General features: G+C 40.3%; 2 protein-coding genes across 6 annotated transcripts; one reads left to right on the top strand and one right to left on the bottom strand.

The window, feature by feature from the left end:
• Window positions 1–368: 368 nt before the first annotated feature.
• Window positions 369–5,474, bottom strand: LOC110973600 (uncharacterized). The gene is made up of 5 exons (XM_022224518.2): window positions 5,297–5,474; window positions 4,088–4,135; window positions 3,269–3,367; window positions 2,825–2,851; window positions 369–2,005 (listed from the first exon to the last, which is right to left on the bottom strand). Exons 1-5 carry the CDS (start codon window positions 5,369–5,371, stop codon window positions 1,781–1,783), a joined length of 474 nt encoding a protein of 157 aa, XP_022080210.2. The 5' UTR covers window positions 5,372–5,474; the 3' UTR covers window positions 369–1,780.
• A 412-nt stretch (window positions 5,475–5,886) lies between these two features.
• LOC110973461 (uncharacterized) lies at window positions 5,887–14,182 on the top strand. Of its 5 annotated transcripts, XM_087129879.1 has the most exons (6): window positions 5,984–6,088; window positions 7,624–7,775; window positions 8,306–8,603; window positions 8,921–8,968; window positions 10,149–10,259; window positions 10,418–14,182. In XM_087129879.1, the coding sequence occupies exons 3-6, from the start codon at window positions 8,487–8,489 to the stop codon at window positions 10,529–10,531; spliced, it is 390 nt and encodes a 129-aa protein (XP_086986005.1). In that variant the 5' UTR covers window positions 5,984–6,088; window positions 7,624–7,775; window positions 8,306–8,486; the 3' UTR covers window positions 10,532–14,182. The 5 variants fall into 5 exon arrangements, with proteins under 5 accessions (XP_086986007.1, XP_086986004.1, XP_086986005.1 ...); XM_087129881.1 differs by lacking the exon at window positions 7,624–7,775 and having other exon boundaries at window positions 5,887–5,990; XM_087129878.1 differs by lacking the exon at window positions 7,624–7,775 and having other exon boundaries at window positions 5,968–6,088.
• Window positions 14,183–14,216: the final 34 nt, after the last annotated feature.

The following is a 14,216-nucleotide window of genomic DNA, read 5'->3' as shown; positions in this document are numbered from 1 at the left end:
CTTTGTATGTCAAAATAATATAAGACATTACTGGGAAAACTCCTCAAGACTCAGGACCAAACAAAAATTATTGCCACAAAATCGGAGAAAATGTCGAGGGGGTAGGCAGACTTTCAAGTAATCAACAAAGTACACTGGCATTTACTCTCGGTAATCTTCAATCTATTTCAAATTCATAATCATAATTTCAATTTGATATGGCTTGAGTGGGTATCTTCATCTTTATGTATTAAAGTAGGCCAAGTAATAACTTTTAGCGTCTGGGTTTCGGGGGACAAGGGGGCAAGGCTTTTTACTTTGAAGACTTGCCACCATTCCTTTTAAAAATTTCGATCTCCAAAAATGAAAGAGACGTGTTAGACAAGAAATTGAAGATAATTCAATCTATCTCAAGTGGTTTATACCGTTTGTTTGTTAGTCTGTAGGACTGTATCACAAGACGTAAATATACAACCACTTCCATTGATGCGGGTGCAATTTACAGCAAAACCAAGGACATGTATTTGGTCGCAGCCGTGTGAAAACATGTTGGGAGGTCAAAATGAACAATCGCACAATGTGGAAACTGACCAACTGCATCAAGACGGAAATTCTGACTAGCAGGTTTTCTATTTTTGATTGACCAGTTCAACTTACTTGCATTCTCTGTCCTCATTTTCCCTCTGGTAAAATAAACAATAAATCGCTGTGACCCTCAAAACGAAGTGGGTAATGATGCCCAACACGAACCTGTTTTGTTTCTTTACCTTTTTTCATCATGTAAATAGCATAGAGGAGTTCAACAAAACTAAAGACCAGACTTTATTGGAATTATGATAAACACCGTTATTGGTTGACTGGCAAAACAAAGAATAATAATGTTACATCCCAATAATGGCATCAGTCCAAACTGTACTTGGGACACCCCGAACTGTAATGTTGTAATTGGGCTGGTTATTCATTCATGAATAAACTAACACAAGGTTCTGTTTGCATGGATCTACATAAACCAAATGACACTGACACATGCCATTGCACATACTGGTATTCTATGCTATACTTTGGCAGGAATTCCTGGGACTGACTGTCCTATATAGTTGGGGCGAAATGATATGTATTTATAAGTGGAAACAACAAAATATATAGTAGCTGGCCCTTCATAAGGACCCCTTTCTCTTTAGCACAATTACACCTTTAATAATCCACATTATCACAGCCCAGTACCTAATTTGTCAGGTTTCTGGGGATCTCTTCAGACCAAACCAAAAAAAAAATGCATTTGCTGCTACACTGAAAAAACAAACAAACAATAGAATTGGCAAGTGGATAAAATCTTTGGATGTTTTCAGCCAAAAATATTAGGGTTACCAGTGTCAGTAATTTTCTCTCCACTTTGAACAAAGAGTAAATGACACTGCCATATTTAACACTGTTCATATTTAAATAACACTAAAAGCACTCGCTGAGTCATTAAAGAATGTCACAATTTTGAAGGGACAAGTTTGCAGAAGCACACCTGAACAAAACACTTTTTCATTCTGACCAGCTTTCAGAGACAAAACAAAAGCTACAAAAATACGGCATAACGTACACAAACTCTTTGCTCTGAAGTTGGCACCATAAAGTGTAATCTTTATAATCATTTTTAACACAAAGATACATAGGTTCTGCATGATTTTCTAGGTTAGGATTCGGGTAAATGGAAGCATTTAATTTGGGGATTGGCCTTGTAATGAGAGGAGGAGATTCCTCCTCAAAGAAACCCTCCCTGACAATTCTAGCCAAGGGTCTGCTGTCCGTTTCAGTCGGGCTGACCACTCCCCCCTAATGCCTCTAGTAGTGACTTGACTGTGGAGGCCGGTTGGAACGTTTGAGGTCCCCCACTGTTTGGTGTAGTGAGTGGGGGGGCGACTGTGGGCGCCGTGCTGTTGGGGTTCTCATGTTGGAAAACATAGATGTCCGTCGTGATGCACTGAAAGATGACGACTGTCCCGACCAGGATGAGGAACCACCATTTTGTCGGATCCTAGAGATGCCAAAACTCAGTGGTTACAAGTAGATACAAAAATTTCAGGAGATAGGGGATGGGAGTGTATCTCTGTGCAAATAATGAATGTTTAGGAGCGCAATGGTAAAAACGATTTTCATGAGGTGACAGAGCGAATGTCCCATTCCATGAGGTGACGCCAATTGGAATGGAATATTCAATTTGTCACCAAATAATTCTCTCCACTGGAAGAGGGTGAAACTGTCATTATGTCTTTCACACAATGCCTCGATAAATCCTCTTTAACTACACGTCGCTGTTTTGTTTTCTCAGCTCAGTGTGAAAGCATGACACAAGTTTTCATCCTCCAAACTATGGATGAAATTTTGCCTGTTTGTGTGAAGAGCCACAACTGCACAGAACATCGCAGTGAATAACTGGAGGCAGTGTAATTAAAAGTAGCACTCCTATATAAAATAAGTTCACATTAACGTATCATTTTGCCACATGAAGCTGCCTCAATTGATGAGACTACAAAAAAAGTCAACACTACAATTTCAAGGGCTCAATACCTCAATATAATACCTCAACACAGAGTAACATTTCAAAATTCCTGAAATGAATTGCAACCAGTGTTGTGGCCAAGGCGGGTGCAAAGTGACCAATTTTGACAGAATGCAGATCTTAAAGCAAAAGGGGGTGACGAAAAAAAAACTGGGTCGTTGATAGAGCAAAACCTGGATAGTGAGAACAGGTTGAATAGGACAACAATTCTATTTTCAAAAGGTCAAGAAAACCCTGCCTAGGGGCCTGCATGCACGTATAAAGTAGCAAGAGGGAGGCATTTAGTTTACATACCAAATCTCCAGTCTTGTACCAGAAGCACTGTAACAAAATACCAAACAAAAATGTCACCATTTAAATGTAATTAAAGCTGAATTTTATTTCCCCTTTTCAAATGACAACTGACAATGACAAATGACAATGACAAATGACAATGACCATTATAAAGCACAATACGTGCTTTATAATGGTTGATTTTCCATAAATTTTTCTTTTATGTAATACTTTAGACAGCCAATACAGAATCTTTTTCAAATCTACCTCTCGTATACCACCATGAACAAAAATAGCAAGAGTAAAGTCTAATACATTACGGCCATTGAAACATCAAGTCCATAACACTTATACAGGCATCTGACAACTAAAATGAACAAGAGGCAATACAGTACATATGGCAACACTTTTACACCTTTTTACAGAAGAAATTAATTAATTAGTAAAAAATACTGGAAGACTTACTGAGAACAAGATGATAATGGCACTTATGAGAATGTTGATGGCCATGAGATAATAGGTGAAATCAACATGCCCTCGGATGAAACAAAAGATCACTGACAGCTGTGGAACAGAAATCAGTGTAAATACAATGTAAAGGTTAGACCTCATCACTACAACCTTCAACTGCACATGATAAGTTAAAAGACATTTCTGAAACTAAGAGGACAAAACAGATGACAATAACACACGTGCATTATTTTCCGAGTTGTCACTGAGTCAGTCAGAAGTTGTCACAAGTCAGTCACGCGTCATTCAGTCCTGGGTCACCTCATGAGCTGTTTGCATGAATTGTGACAAAGGAATGCCTTTGGCATTGTTCATCTCTTTAGTTCTAATGTGATTTGTCAACTGACTTGCGAGCTGACCTGTAGACTGACATGTGGCTGACACCATTCCAGCTCTGATTATGTTATAGAGATTTGATTTATATATTGAGCTAGTAAATTGTCCTTTAAAAACTTTCCCAACTTCAACAAAAAAGTAAAAACAAACAAAACACTAACTAAACCCCGCAAAAAAAACCCAAAAAACAAAGCAACCTCCAAGAACAAACAAAAAACGCAAGCAAAGCCAAACAGAACCATTAACCCTAACCCCCCAGGGTGTATGTAAAATCGTTAAAATTGGAGGATTCGGGAGTGTTAGGGTAAAACAAAAAAGTCTGATTGTCAATTAAGTTAAAAATACAACAAGGACAACAATCGAGGAATGGCTCTCCTGGATATTAGAATACATGTAAATATAAACATTGTAATTCAATAAAAAAATCTGTCTCCTTACCACAATCATGAAAGCAGTGAGACCAACATACACCTTGGTAACCAAAACCTAAATTAAATAAGAAAATGAAGGACTGGGTTTTAAGTTCAAGAATTCACTACCAGCAATGAACAGGGTGTATTACAAACCCAATACCCAAATAAAAAAAGACTTGGAAAAATAGGTGTACAGTGTACTTAGCTTGAGTTGAGTAACCTAACCATGCGTAACTCAAGCCCCAACACTCATAACAGCTGGAAATTTGCAGATATCTCCATCTCTGGGGATGAGTGTACTCAAGCACAGAACAAGATGACTCAAGCTAGCCAGAAGAAATTCCAAAAATATCTCAACATCTTGAATGCTAATTTGACTTTTTAGGACATTCTATTGCTCTCAGACTGCTAATAGATTGCTGCATGGAACAATCAGTGGCATTCGTGTATGGAATTCTTTTGTGCTAGCCTAATTGATGTCATGAGAATGAGCATTGCTTTGGCATGTTTCTCAGTTTCTGTTACTAAGAAAATACTAGGCTTGAGTTTAGACCTTAGGTGCCGCCTTACATGTAGGCAATGTTAGGCCGCGTCGGACAAATGACGGAAGCCCTTGGCTACGGCTTGAAATTGCACGACTCTACGGGATCTGGCTGTAGCCAGTCTGTAGACTCCAGTCCTTTTCGGACACGGCCTTAATTGTTACGCCCCAACTATACCATAGTGTCTGTCCCAACTATAGTTGGGACAGTCCCAACTATTGTGCTGCTGTTGGGCTGGCCCAACTATTGTTGACCAATCTTGGTAAAAATTTCACAACCTTCCCCGAATATGCAGCTCACAGCCTCACACCTGACATAATTCAATTAAAATATGGCACTTCAAAGTCTTCATGAAAATTCATTTCTGCAAGCATGAGTTGCTGATGAAAACAAAATGAATGGCATGCACAGCCTATGCTGCAGTTGGGTCCCAACCAAAGTTATTATGCCAGTCCACTGATGCTGTAGTCGTGGTACTAACAGCCTCAACATCATGAACATGATGAACATGCTCAAGCTCCGGAGGCTACTTGCATGACAAGTACTAGCATGACTAGGATCCCCTCTTTCCTCCATATAGGCCTAGTACTAGTGCTAGGCTACAACTTTTACAAGTACTATAGCCTAGGGCCTAGTGGTTTTCCTTGCTGAGCTAGGATATGTGTTTCCCCTCCACAGACGCTATAGCTCACCTTTTGTGGAGCTACTTCGTGATACAGTGCCCCACTCAAAGGGACGGAACCGTCTTTCCCCGATTCGTCATCCATGTTAACTGGTTAATCTTCCTGCAAAATGTTCATGTTCCAGCAGAGCACACTAATCTAAACATGTCACATGCAATGTATACATAGTACATGTACACGTATGTAGTACCGGCCAGCGTAATATGAACCTCGTCCCCATGAGTCACTTTAATTTAAATTGTTTCCATGTGCACAATGTAATAGGGTAGTTATCAACAGAAACAAGCATTGACAGTACACCTGGTGCACGCTGATACTTTGAGAGCAAGGTTGATAGGTACCTTGTCAGGATCACGTGCGTAAAAGTTTACAGGTCAACGCCGTAGTAGATGGCTTTATTTTGCGTGGGGGCTTGCATGCCGCGAGAAATCATCTAAAAAACATTTTATAAATCAAATAACTATTCCAGACAAACTGCAAGAATATTTTTTGCCATTTATTTGAAAGCGGAAACACACTGAAAGAAAAGTAAAGGATTTTTTTCTCTAAACACCATTTACCAACAATATTGGTGCCTCGCATTAAATGGATTCTTCTCCAAAGGTCATTTTCCTCACTTTTGTTTTAGTCTGGTCCACTGTCAATTTTCATTACAAACTCAGTTAATATGTTCGAGGTACCAGATTTTGTCAATGACTTGTAGGTAAGTGCCTACCGTTCACTTTGCCACTGAAAATCTTGCGTCAAAGACTCGAAACCTCACATTTCAAATAAAAAACACATTTCAGCAACGTTATCAAGGTATTTTTACGTTGTATTTTCAAGCAATCTATCGAAAGGTTTGTTTTTAAACCCAGATGTCTTGTCAAGTTACCCTCGTAGTAGGCCTACCACTGATCTCTAGTACTAGACTGACAGTATTGGCAGAGATCAGTGAGTAGTACCAGCTTGCATAGTCCAGACCCGTAAACAGGGCCCAACGACTATTCGTTGGGCCCTGTTTACGGGTCTACAGCCTGCATGGCCAGGCATGCCAGGGGCCGGGCAGGGCGCAAGGCACCGTGACCACAGAGAGGCTAATAAATTTTTGAATTATTTTTATGTGTTTTATTTTTGATGTTATCTTGAAGAGGATGCGGTAAGAAACATTTTGATATAACTTTGGATTCCAGCAGCCTCTGCAAAGCAAAGAAAAATCAATTTGAATGGGGATGTTTTGAGATTTTTTTTGTCATGTTTGTACACATGTTACTGAGTGAGTGTAGAGCAAACTGTGGTTAAATTGTACACAAAAATGAGTGTGGATTTTAACTGAAAAGCTTAAAATTTATGTTTTCGTAAAATCTTTGTTCTTATCTGTGCCTTATTTCAATGAATCTAATGCTGCTTTACTTCAAATTTCAAAAATTTTGAAATTGGAAATTAAATACAGGAGCTACAGCGTGCAGAAAAAGATGAAGTTTAATCACAGTTTCCTATTCAAGAAAATGAGTTTCCAAATAAACAGCACCCTCGCTCATTTATTCATGGCCCTAAATCCAGGCCTAATCCAAGTAGCTTGGACCCAACTGTCCCTGACCTTCGCCCGACAATGTCCAAATGTCAAAAAAAGGCAATTTGTAGGGTCCAAGTTACTCGGAATAGACCAGGCCTAGGTACTCCGTATGCAAGTTGCATGTTCCGTACTTTAGTTTGAATGGGTTCGTAACGCTATGGCATTTTGAATGCTACCCTGTTATGTCCCTCCGTTTCTTGACAAAACCGCACTTTCTCAGTCAAATCTTTCGCCAAAATGCTGTCAAAACTTAAATCATGTCTGTTTAAATCGCATGCTCTGTGCCATGGTTTTTGGACCGTCATCTGGTCATGACCATGTAACCAACTATTTTTGGCAAAATTCAGAGCTGAAGTTTTACCTACCATCTGGCCTCTCTTCACACAATGATCCGCACATCTGCACACTGTGGCTGTTCACGCGATGCATTACACACTGCACATGCGCAACGTCACAAACATCCAGTATCAGCTCGTAAAATTGTGTCCTTAGCAGAAGAGTGAAACTGGGCCCAGATGGTTGGTTTGCCACACTCCATTTGTGGCTGTTTTGCCATTTAGAACTTACATGATGTACTGATGTACTTACTAGGCCCAGATGGTTGGTTTGCCACACTCCATTTGTGGCTGTTTTGCCATTTAGAACTTACATGATGTACTGATGTACTTACTGGGCCCAGATGGTTGGTTTGCCACACTCCATTTGTGGCTGTTTGGCCATTCAAAACTTACATGATGTTTCAGACCCATTCAACCCAAGTGTTCTAACCACTTTGCGCCAGGGGACACGGTATCGGGGACCTTATGTTTGTACGCATAGCCGGGGAGCCCGAAATTGGACAAAGGAGCCGGGTCTTGTACATAAGACCACACTCTGAACAAAAGACCGAGCCGCTTGGACTTGAAGAACATTTTTCAGTTGTCAATAGCGGAGGTAATCTGTCCTTTTTTGAAACACTATTACAACCATGGACGAAAGCTCTCCAGCACTCCAACACAACACCGCTGCACGCTTATCTTGCCCCATTGAAAAAGACGCCAGCACTGCACAATCTGGGCTCTCTTTACAAGGCAGCAGGCCTGGCTGAAATACATGGGCGTCAATAGATGTTGCCTGGCACATTAGAGTAGCCACCAGACAGTCATTCGTGTGGGTGTAAATGTCCAGTTAATAAAGTAATGCATTTTTGAAGAATTTGAAAACGGAAAGTCATGAAAAACGTCCGTATTTGTGCGTGGCCATTTTAATTGAACCTGGCACGAAGTGGTTAAAGGGAGGAAATAACTGCGTTGATTTGATGACTGCGAAATATTTTTTTTTTATTTCGAAAATTAATATTTGATAATTGATCGGATGTTCATATCTTCTGCACTGCCTTGCGATGTTAAACCACCCACTGCAGAGTTCGCTATGACAGAAATTTGTCTTTTTATGTCTGAAGTGTATTTCCTTATTCCATTCAGGTCTGAATTTGCAGTGGTCTTCCACTAAACAGCTCACAAGATCCTGTGTGCGCAGTCCATAGCAAGTACTTGGCGTATCACTAAGGGTTGCTAGAACGCATGTTGTGACTACCGTCTGGACGGCTGTGGCGACCAACCCTCCTGATTACAAGTGAGGCAGTGGAAGTGACCTTGTCTTAAGATGGATGAGAAGACACCGATTTTTGGTGAGCCCCGGGGACAGGAAACTGCCACGTCGTCTTTAGGAGCCCCGTCTCCTGGAGCCGTGTACCATGATTCTACACAGACTCCTCGCTCCGTAAGTGACAATTGGCCATTTCCGCCAGACAACGACATGTAATAAGTAACAAGACTCTTCTGACGGCTCTTGAAAAGCCAATGAGTAATGATAGATTACCACGTACTTTACTATAGTTGTGTACACCTGTATTGTGTCCCTTGTTTTGGGAAGTAACAGGAAAATGTCAAAAACAAACATACATAAGTTTGAAAACAAACTTTTGGTTGTCTTTATTCTGTTTACAATTATCTTGAAAAATAGTCTCATAGGTTGTCAGTGGAGTCATTGAATTTCAGTGACTTTTATTGTTAATCTCTCCTTTTCTGCACATCCAGAGGTATCTCATGATTAGTACAGTTGGAGTCATCACTGTCATGGTTCTTGTGAGTAACCTTTGGCATTTTGCTAGACTTTCCTTTACCTTTGAAGTTTTGAGGACTGTCAGCTGTAAACTGCTGTCAGGAAAGAATATCGGATTGAAGAGCAATTGGAGTTAATTCTAGCATCTTTTTCTTTCAGTTGCTTATTTTCTTTTAATTTTGGGTCATTTCGTGCCCAATCACTTTCACCCAAGTGTCAGAAAAAGGTTGTAAGGTGACCAACTCAAGATTTAAATTAAATTTGATTGTTGCTCAAATGAACAGGGTCAATAAGTCAAGGACACCAAGGACGCTCTTCCCCTTTGCAAATGTGATGTGATCTGGGAAAACCCATCCAATGTTGGCAAACTTGCAAAATATTCCCCCCCCCCAATTTTTTCGACGCAGATTTTTCTTACCATTTCAGTTGTTAATTATTCAAATAATTGTTCTTTGATGCAATCTTTCAGTCAGCCAATTTTTGTGAGACTTCAATGAATTTCTTACTCAGAAACCTTGATTTCTCAAAATGAGGTCAGTCAGTTAGTTTTTATAACTTCCTGAGAACATAAGTCAAGTTGCAGAAAACAGAGAATGATGAATCAAACAGTTTTGAACAGCGTGGTGTCCTTGTTCAGTTGATGTAAATGACACATTTCACCATGTGAAGGGTTTTCGCAGATCACATCATTCACAAATACATTTGTCTTTTTGCTGTAAAACGACCCCTGGACTTTTTAGGTGAACTGGGGCTGGTAACTTAACGTTGGTCTTGCAGTACGATACCAATACAATACAATACAATACAATACAATAAAGGAACCCCTGGTACATGTGTAAGCAAGTGTATTGCATAACTTTTGAAGTAGTACCCTTTTAACAAAACAGCTGGTTTCTAAATCACTTTTGTTACTGTGTTGGTCAGGTAATACAATTCAACCCCTGTTACCCAGTGTCTCATCCAAGTTTTGCTTTTCCAAGGGCAGATCCAGGATTTTTATGGGGGGGTGGAGTTAAGGCCTGTCAGATTTCCTTGTATGTCCGATTGTTGGAGACACCAAGGCAATGCATTGCCGTCATTGCTATATCATTTATTTATTTATTATTTGGGGGGGGGGCAGTGTCGAAGGGGGCACGTTTGAACCCCCCCCCCACTTTGGGTCCAAGACTCCTGTTACATCTTGTTCATGTGCTTTGCCGACAGATTGCTCTGATTCTGTGCATATATCGCGGTGCCTCGACAGGCAAGCAGGGCTTCCTCTACTTCCTGGTTGGTGCCAGTCTTCTCGGCTTCATTGCGGTAGAGGCATTCATTGTAAGTATATCCAGGGGATAAAAAGTTAAAAGCTGGGCTTCTTCCTCCGATCTCCTCTGAGACTTCCAGAAAAACTGCAAACTGAAATGATTTTCACCCCCTCACTGCTCGTTATTTATAGCACCCCCGTGTAATTTTTTTCCCCCCTCTCCCCACAGTTCCGGTTCTTGCAGTCTGGCGACCTTGCCAAGGAGAAATCGTGGTTCCTGTACTTCATGGGATTTTGCACACTATTGGAGGCTGTCTTGGTTGCCATAATTGTCATGAATTGATCACTGGACTAGAACAACTCCTTCTAGAGTAATTTGGAAGAGTGTTCAGATCCACCTCGTCATCTTGTCCATGATGTGACTACGATCATACATCAGAGTGCTGTTAATGAGACGTGCAGCACTGTTGTGACTCCCTTCAGAATTCAGTCATTACTTACGATAGCTCTTTTCCTGACCAGCTTGCAAAACAAATTTAGTTAATATTATCTGAGGCTTGTCTTAATGCAAGACAAGATTTTGATGAAATTTCCCAAACACCTGTACAGATATCCATTATGTATGTTAACTTAACCTTATCTTGAATAGAGGTCACTATAAAGGAGCTGAGCCAATCGGAGGCCAGCATTTAATGTCAAGTTTAATGTTAAGTTAATGTTATCTGATCTGAGGCTTGTCTTAATGCAAGACAAGATTTGGATTAACTTCCCGGAAGTTGTGTGAATATTTCCCTGAAAATATGTCATGTTCTTGATCAGTACGTAATGTCAGATTCAGAAGAATCTATGTTGAGTGACAGGAGGAGTTGGAGGGGCCATTTGTCAATTTCCAGTGAATTTTAATCCTGTCGGTCTTCAGCAATCTACATGTATGTCTCTCTTGTTACAAAGGCCGTGGTGGTTGGTGTGGTAACTGGTAACAGTGAACTGTAGTTGCATGTAACAGTTTTTATGTGTTCTGGGTAAAAGGGAATTTCTACTTAAATCCGTGCTCTTCTTGGGCTTCTTGATTTCTCGATGGTTATAGCTTCACAAAAGATTCTGGAACAGCTGGGTCACCCACTCGCCCATTTCAGTCACTGCTGCCGTGCCAGATATGCAAGTGTGCAAAAGTGCTGTAAACAGAAGTGACCCCTTTTAATGGTACAGGTAACGGGTTTGTCTAGCTGTACTCAAGTGAACATGGTAATCAATGCAGTGAGGAGAAGGTCATGCTTTGTGATCCTTCGGTACAGCTCCTTGTGCGACGTAACCCATTGGCAGCGTGCAGTCTTGGTGGCATTTTTATGCAGTCAGCTGTGCTTTTGCAGCAAAGCCGTTTTTGAATGAAAGACATTTATTGATAAAAGATGCCCTTTTCTTCAGTACTTCTCCTCCAACACATGCCTTCATTGACAATCTGACTTTCCTCTGTACATTGTATATATGCTCGTGTTTAACAGTTACTTTTGGGTTTAATCCCAAAATTGGTAACGATATACAGAAGCAGAAGCATGCACCTTTATATACTTGCCAAATGGCAGTTTATTGATTTCATGACTGTTTAATTTCTACTAAAAAGAAGCCACATTTTGATGTTTTTTGGATGGCTTATTTTTGATGATCTGACAGCCGGGCAGGGGTGGATTCCACTCCCTGCCTCCCAAAACTGTACCGTGCCTGATCTTCTTTAAACTTAGCACGCATGTGAAGACACTCATAATAAGTGCCCATGTGAAGTTTCAATTTCATCTAATGTACAGTTTTGGAATGCACGGCCTCAGTGTGTCGGCCTGCGTGAATTGAGTATGCCCATAAGAGTTACGGGCCAATTTGCCTCAGAGAGTGGGCATTTTGCGAGAACGATACAATCTGATATTCACAAAAATGGTGTCAGAATGACTGCATGATGTCACTGGAAAAACTGCCGTAGGCTTGGCACTGGAAAAAAAACAAGCACCATGACAATATTGCAGAAAATGTCGGGGACGGTCTCCGACTCGAGTTCTTTTATAGAGTGAATTTTGAATACATTGAGATTCTATAATAATGATAATACTGATCTCAAAATATGGAGGGCCTGACATTTCGATCCCGGCAGAATCTTTCTCAAAGGCAAAATGACAAGTGGGCAGGACAAACAAGCAAACAGAGAATCAACCAAGCATGGGTGAATGCAGGAGGACAAAAGGAAAGTTCAAGAAAGCTGCAGGCTGGATAAAGGGGCAAGGTGTAAATAAAGGGGACTGCGTGAAAGGCATGGTTGAACAACAAAGGAATGTAAGGCGGCAGTAATAATAATAATTTTTAAAATGCTTTCCATGTCACAGAAATCACAAAGTGTTGTACAATGAAAATCCACAGGTTGTGTAAAAATACAGATAAAAACTGTCGTAAAACAAGCCAAATGACATTAAAAGTAACTATTAAGTGATTAAAAGGAATGGTTAAAAAACTAAGTCTAGAGACCCCATCTAGGGGACGTTTTAAGAACATCTACAGAAACACCGGTAAGAGTTCCACATGCGGACATCACTAATTTTTCCTTGCTGTGGTTTTATTAGCCACTGTGAAGTGATAACGTCCTTACAATTCAAATTTAGAAGGAAAAATATTGGAGCATAGAGAGAAGTCTCATGTAGCAAGTGACGTCCGGGTATGGAACTCTTTTAAAACCACCTCATCTCCAATTATATGAGGTAATTGCTCTGATAATTCTATTTCATTTCTTCTTGCCTCTGAGAGTTTCAAGTACTTTCACTTTTTTTTCCGGTACATCTCAGTCTGTTGGTTGGTTCTGTTTTGTTCCTTTCTTGTCTTTCTTGAATAATCTGTTGTTAGTTTTGTTTCTTAAGTTTTTGCGTTAATTAATAAGGCAATTCTGTACAGTACTTTGTCCTTTGAATATGCCTCTGTATTTGTCCCCTTTTCGTTTTTGTATGTCTTATTGACAAATCCGATCAGGCGTCATAACCAAAGATCGTGTAGCGCCGCGAAGCGGCGCAAGGTGGCGAACTTCACAGTGAATACACGTATAAACGTTGTATAATTACCATGGGCGCCATTTGAGCAAGCGATACGCCTGCGCAATGCATATTAATGCAAAGGCGCAGGCGCCACGGCAGGCACGTGCAGTTGGCGAGCCTGCGCCTAAGCATTACCGTAAACTGCGCAGGCGTATCGCTTGCTCAAATGGCACACATGGTAATTATACTGGGCAGAGTTATCCATCTTGCGCCTTCGGCGCTATACGATCTTTGGTCATAACTGCGGTGGCACCGCACTCACACGCACATTCTTCAGCTTGACGCCTGCGTGCATTTGGCAAATCCCGACACCCTAATTGGTCAAACAGGTACGTAACGCGCGCGTACCACCTGCCCACGAGCGTTGTGCCACCGCAGTAATGGCTTCTAATTTTGGTGGTCGAATTACACTATAGAACTACCTTTCTTGAATTTTATCAAACATCTTTCACTTATCCATCATCTGTATGAAATTCTTAAAATTACATGCTGCAATATGAAAATAAATATTGACAGGAAAAAATGGCAGATTTTTATAAGCGATTCACACTCTGTAAGTTACAGTGTATATCTAAGCTTAAATTGACTATTAGATTCGGGATAGCAGATGACTCGAGCAGATCGCGAAATTGCAAAACGTACATGTTTTTACTTGGTTACTCGTAAATCACCAATTTATTTCAATTTGGGAAACTGGCGTGTAAAATGTTTGCGATTTTAAAGCATGTTTTCTTTATTCCGTTGCTCAGAAACCTTGTGTAAGATTCATTGGTCTGTTATTACAAGGAACAGCATGAAAAATCAAGACAGCATGCTGCATATATAATGCTATTTTTAACATCAATTGTAATTTGGTAATACATGTATAAAAAGTGAAGTCGCTGATACCGATCGTCAGTCGATTAAAATCAAACTTTCTTCAAATATCACCAAGACTGATTGTAGAATGTTGTCTAGTGAGAT

This window comes from Acanthaster planci, linkage group LG19 (genome assembly GCF_054643075.1).
Source record: "Acanthaster planci isolate LZ-2023a linkage group LG19, COTS_SCS, whole genome shotgun sequence".
Lineage (NCBI taxonomy): Eukaryota > Metazoa > Echinodermata > Asteroidea > Valvatida > Acanthasteridae > Acanthaster > Acanthaster planci.
Note: the sequence above shows the minus strand (reverse complement) of the source record. Positions and strands in the feature narration are given on the sequence as shown.

Bases quoted from the DNA above. Each gene is read 5' to 3' on its own strand.
- LOC110973600 (XM_022224518.2), bottom strand. From the start codon at position 5,371: ATGGATGACGAATCGGGGAAAGACGGTTCCGTCCCTTTGAGTGGGGCA. The intron at 4,136-5,296 runs GTGAGCTATAGC...TATTTAATTTAG, and splicing joins ACGAAGTAGCTCCACAAAAG to GTTTTGGTTACCAAGGTGTA. The intron at 2,006-2,824 runs GTATGTAAACTA...TGGCATCTCTAG, and splicing joins GGTACAAGACTGGAGATTTG to GATCCGACAAAATGGTGGTT.
- LOC110973461 (XM_087129881.1), top strand. From the start codon at position 8,487: ATGGATGAGAAGACACCGATTTTTGGTGAGCCCCGGGGACAGGAAACT. The intron at 8,969-10,148 runs GTGAGTAACCTT...CTTTGCCGACAG, and splicing joins TCATCACTGTCATGGTTCTT to ATTGCTCTGATTCTGTGCAT. The intron at 10,260-10,417 runs GTAAGTATATCC...CTCTCCCCACAG, and splicing joins TTGCGGTAGAGGCATTCATT to TTCCGGTTCTTGCAGTCTGG.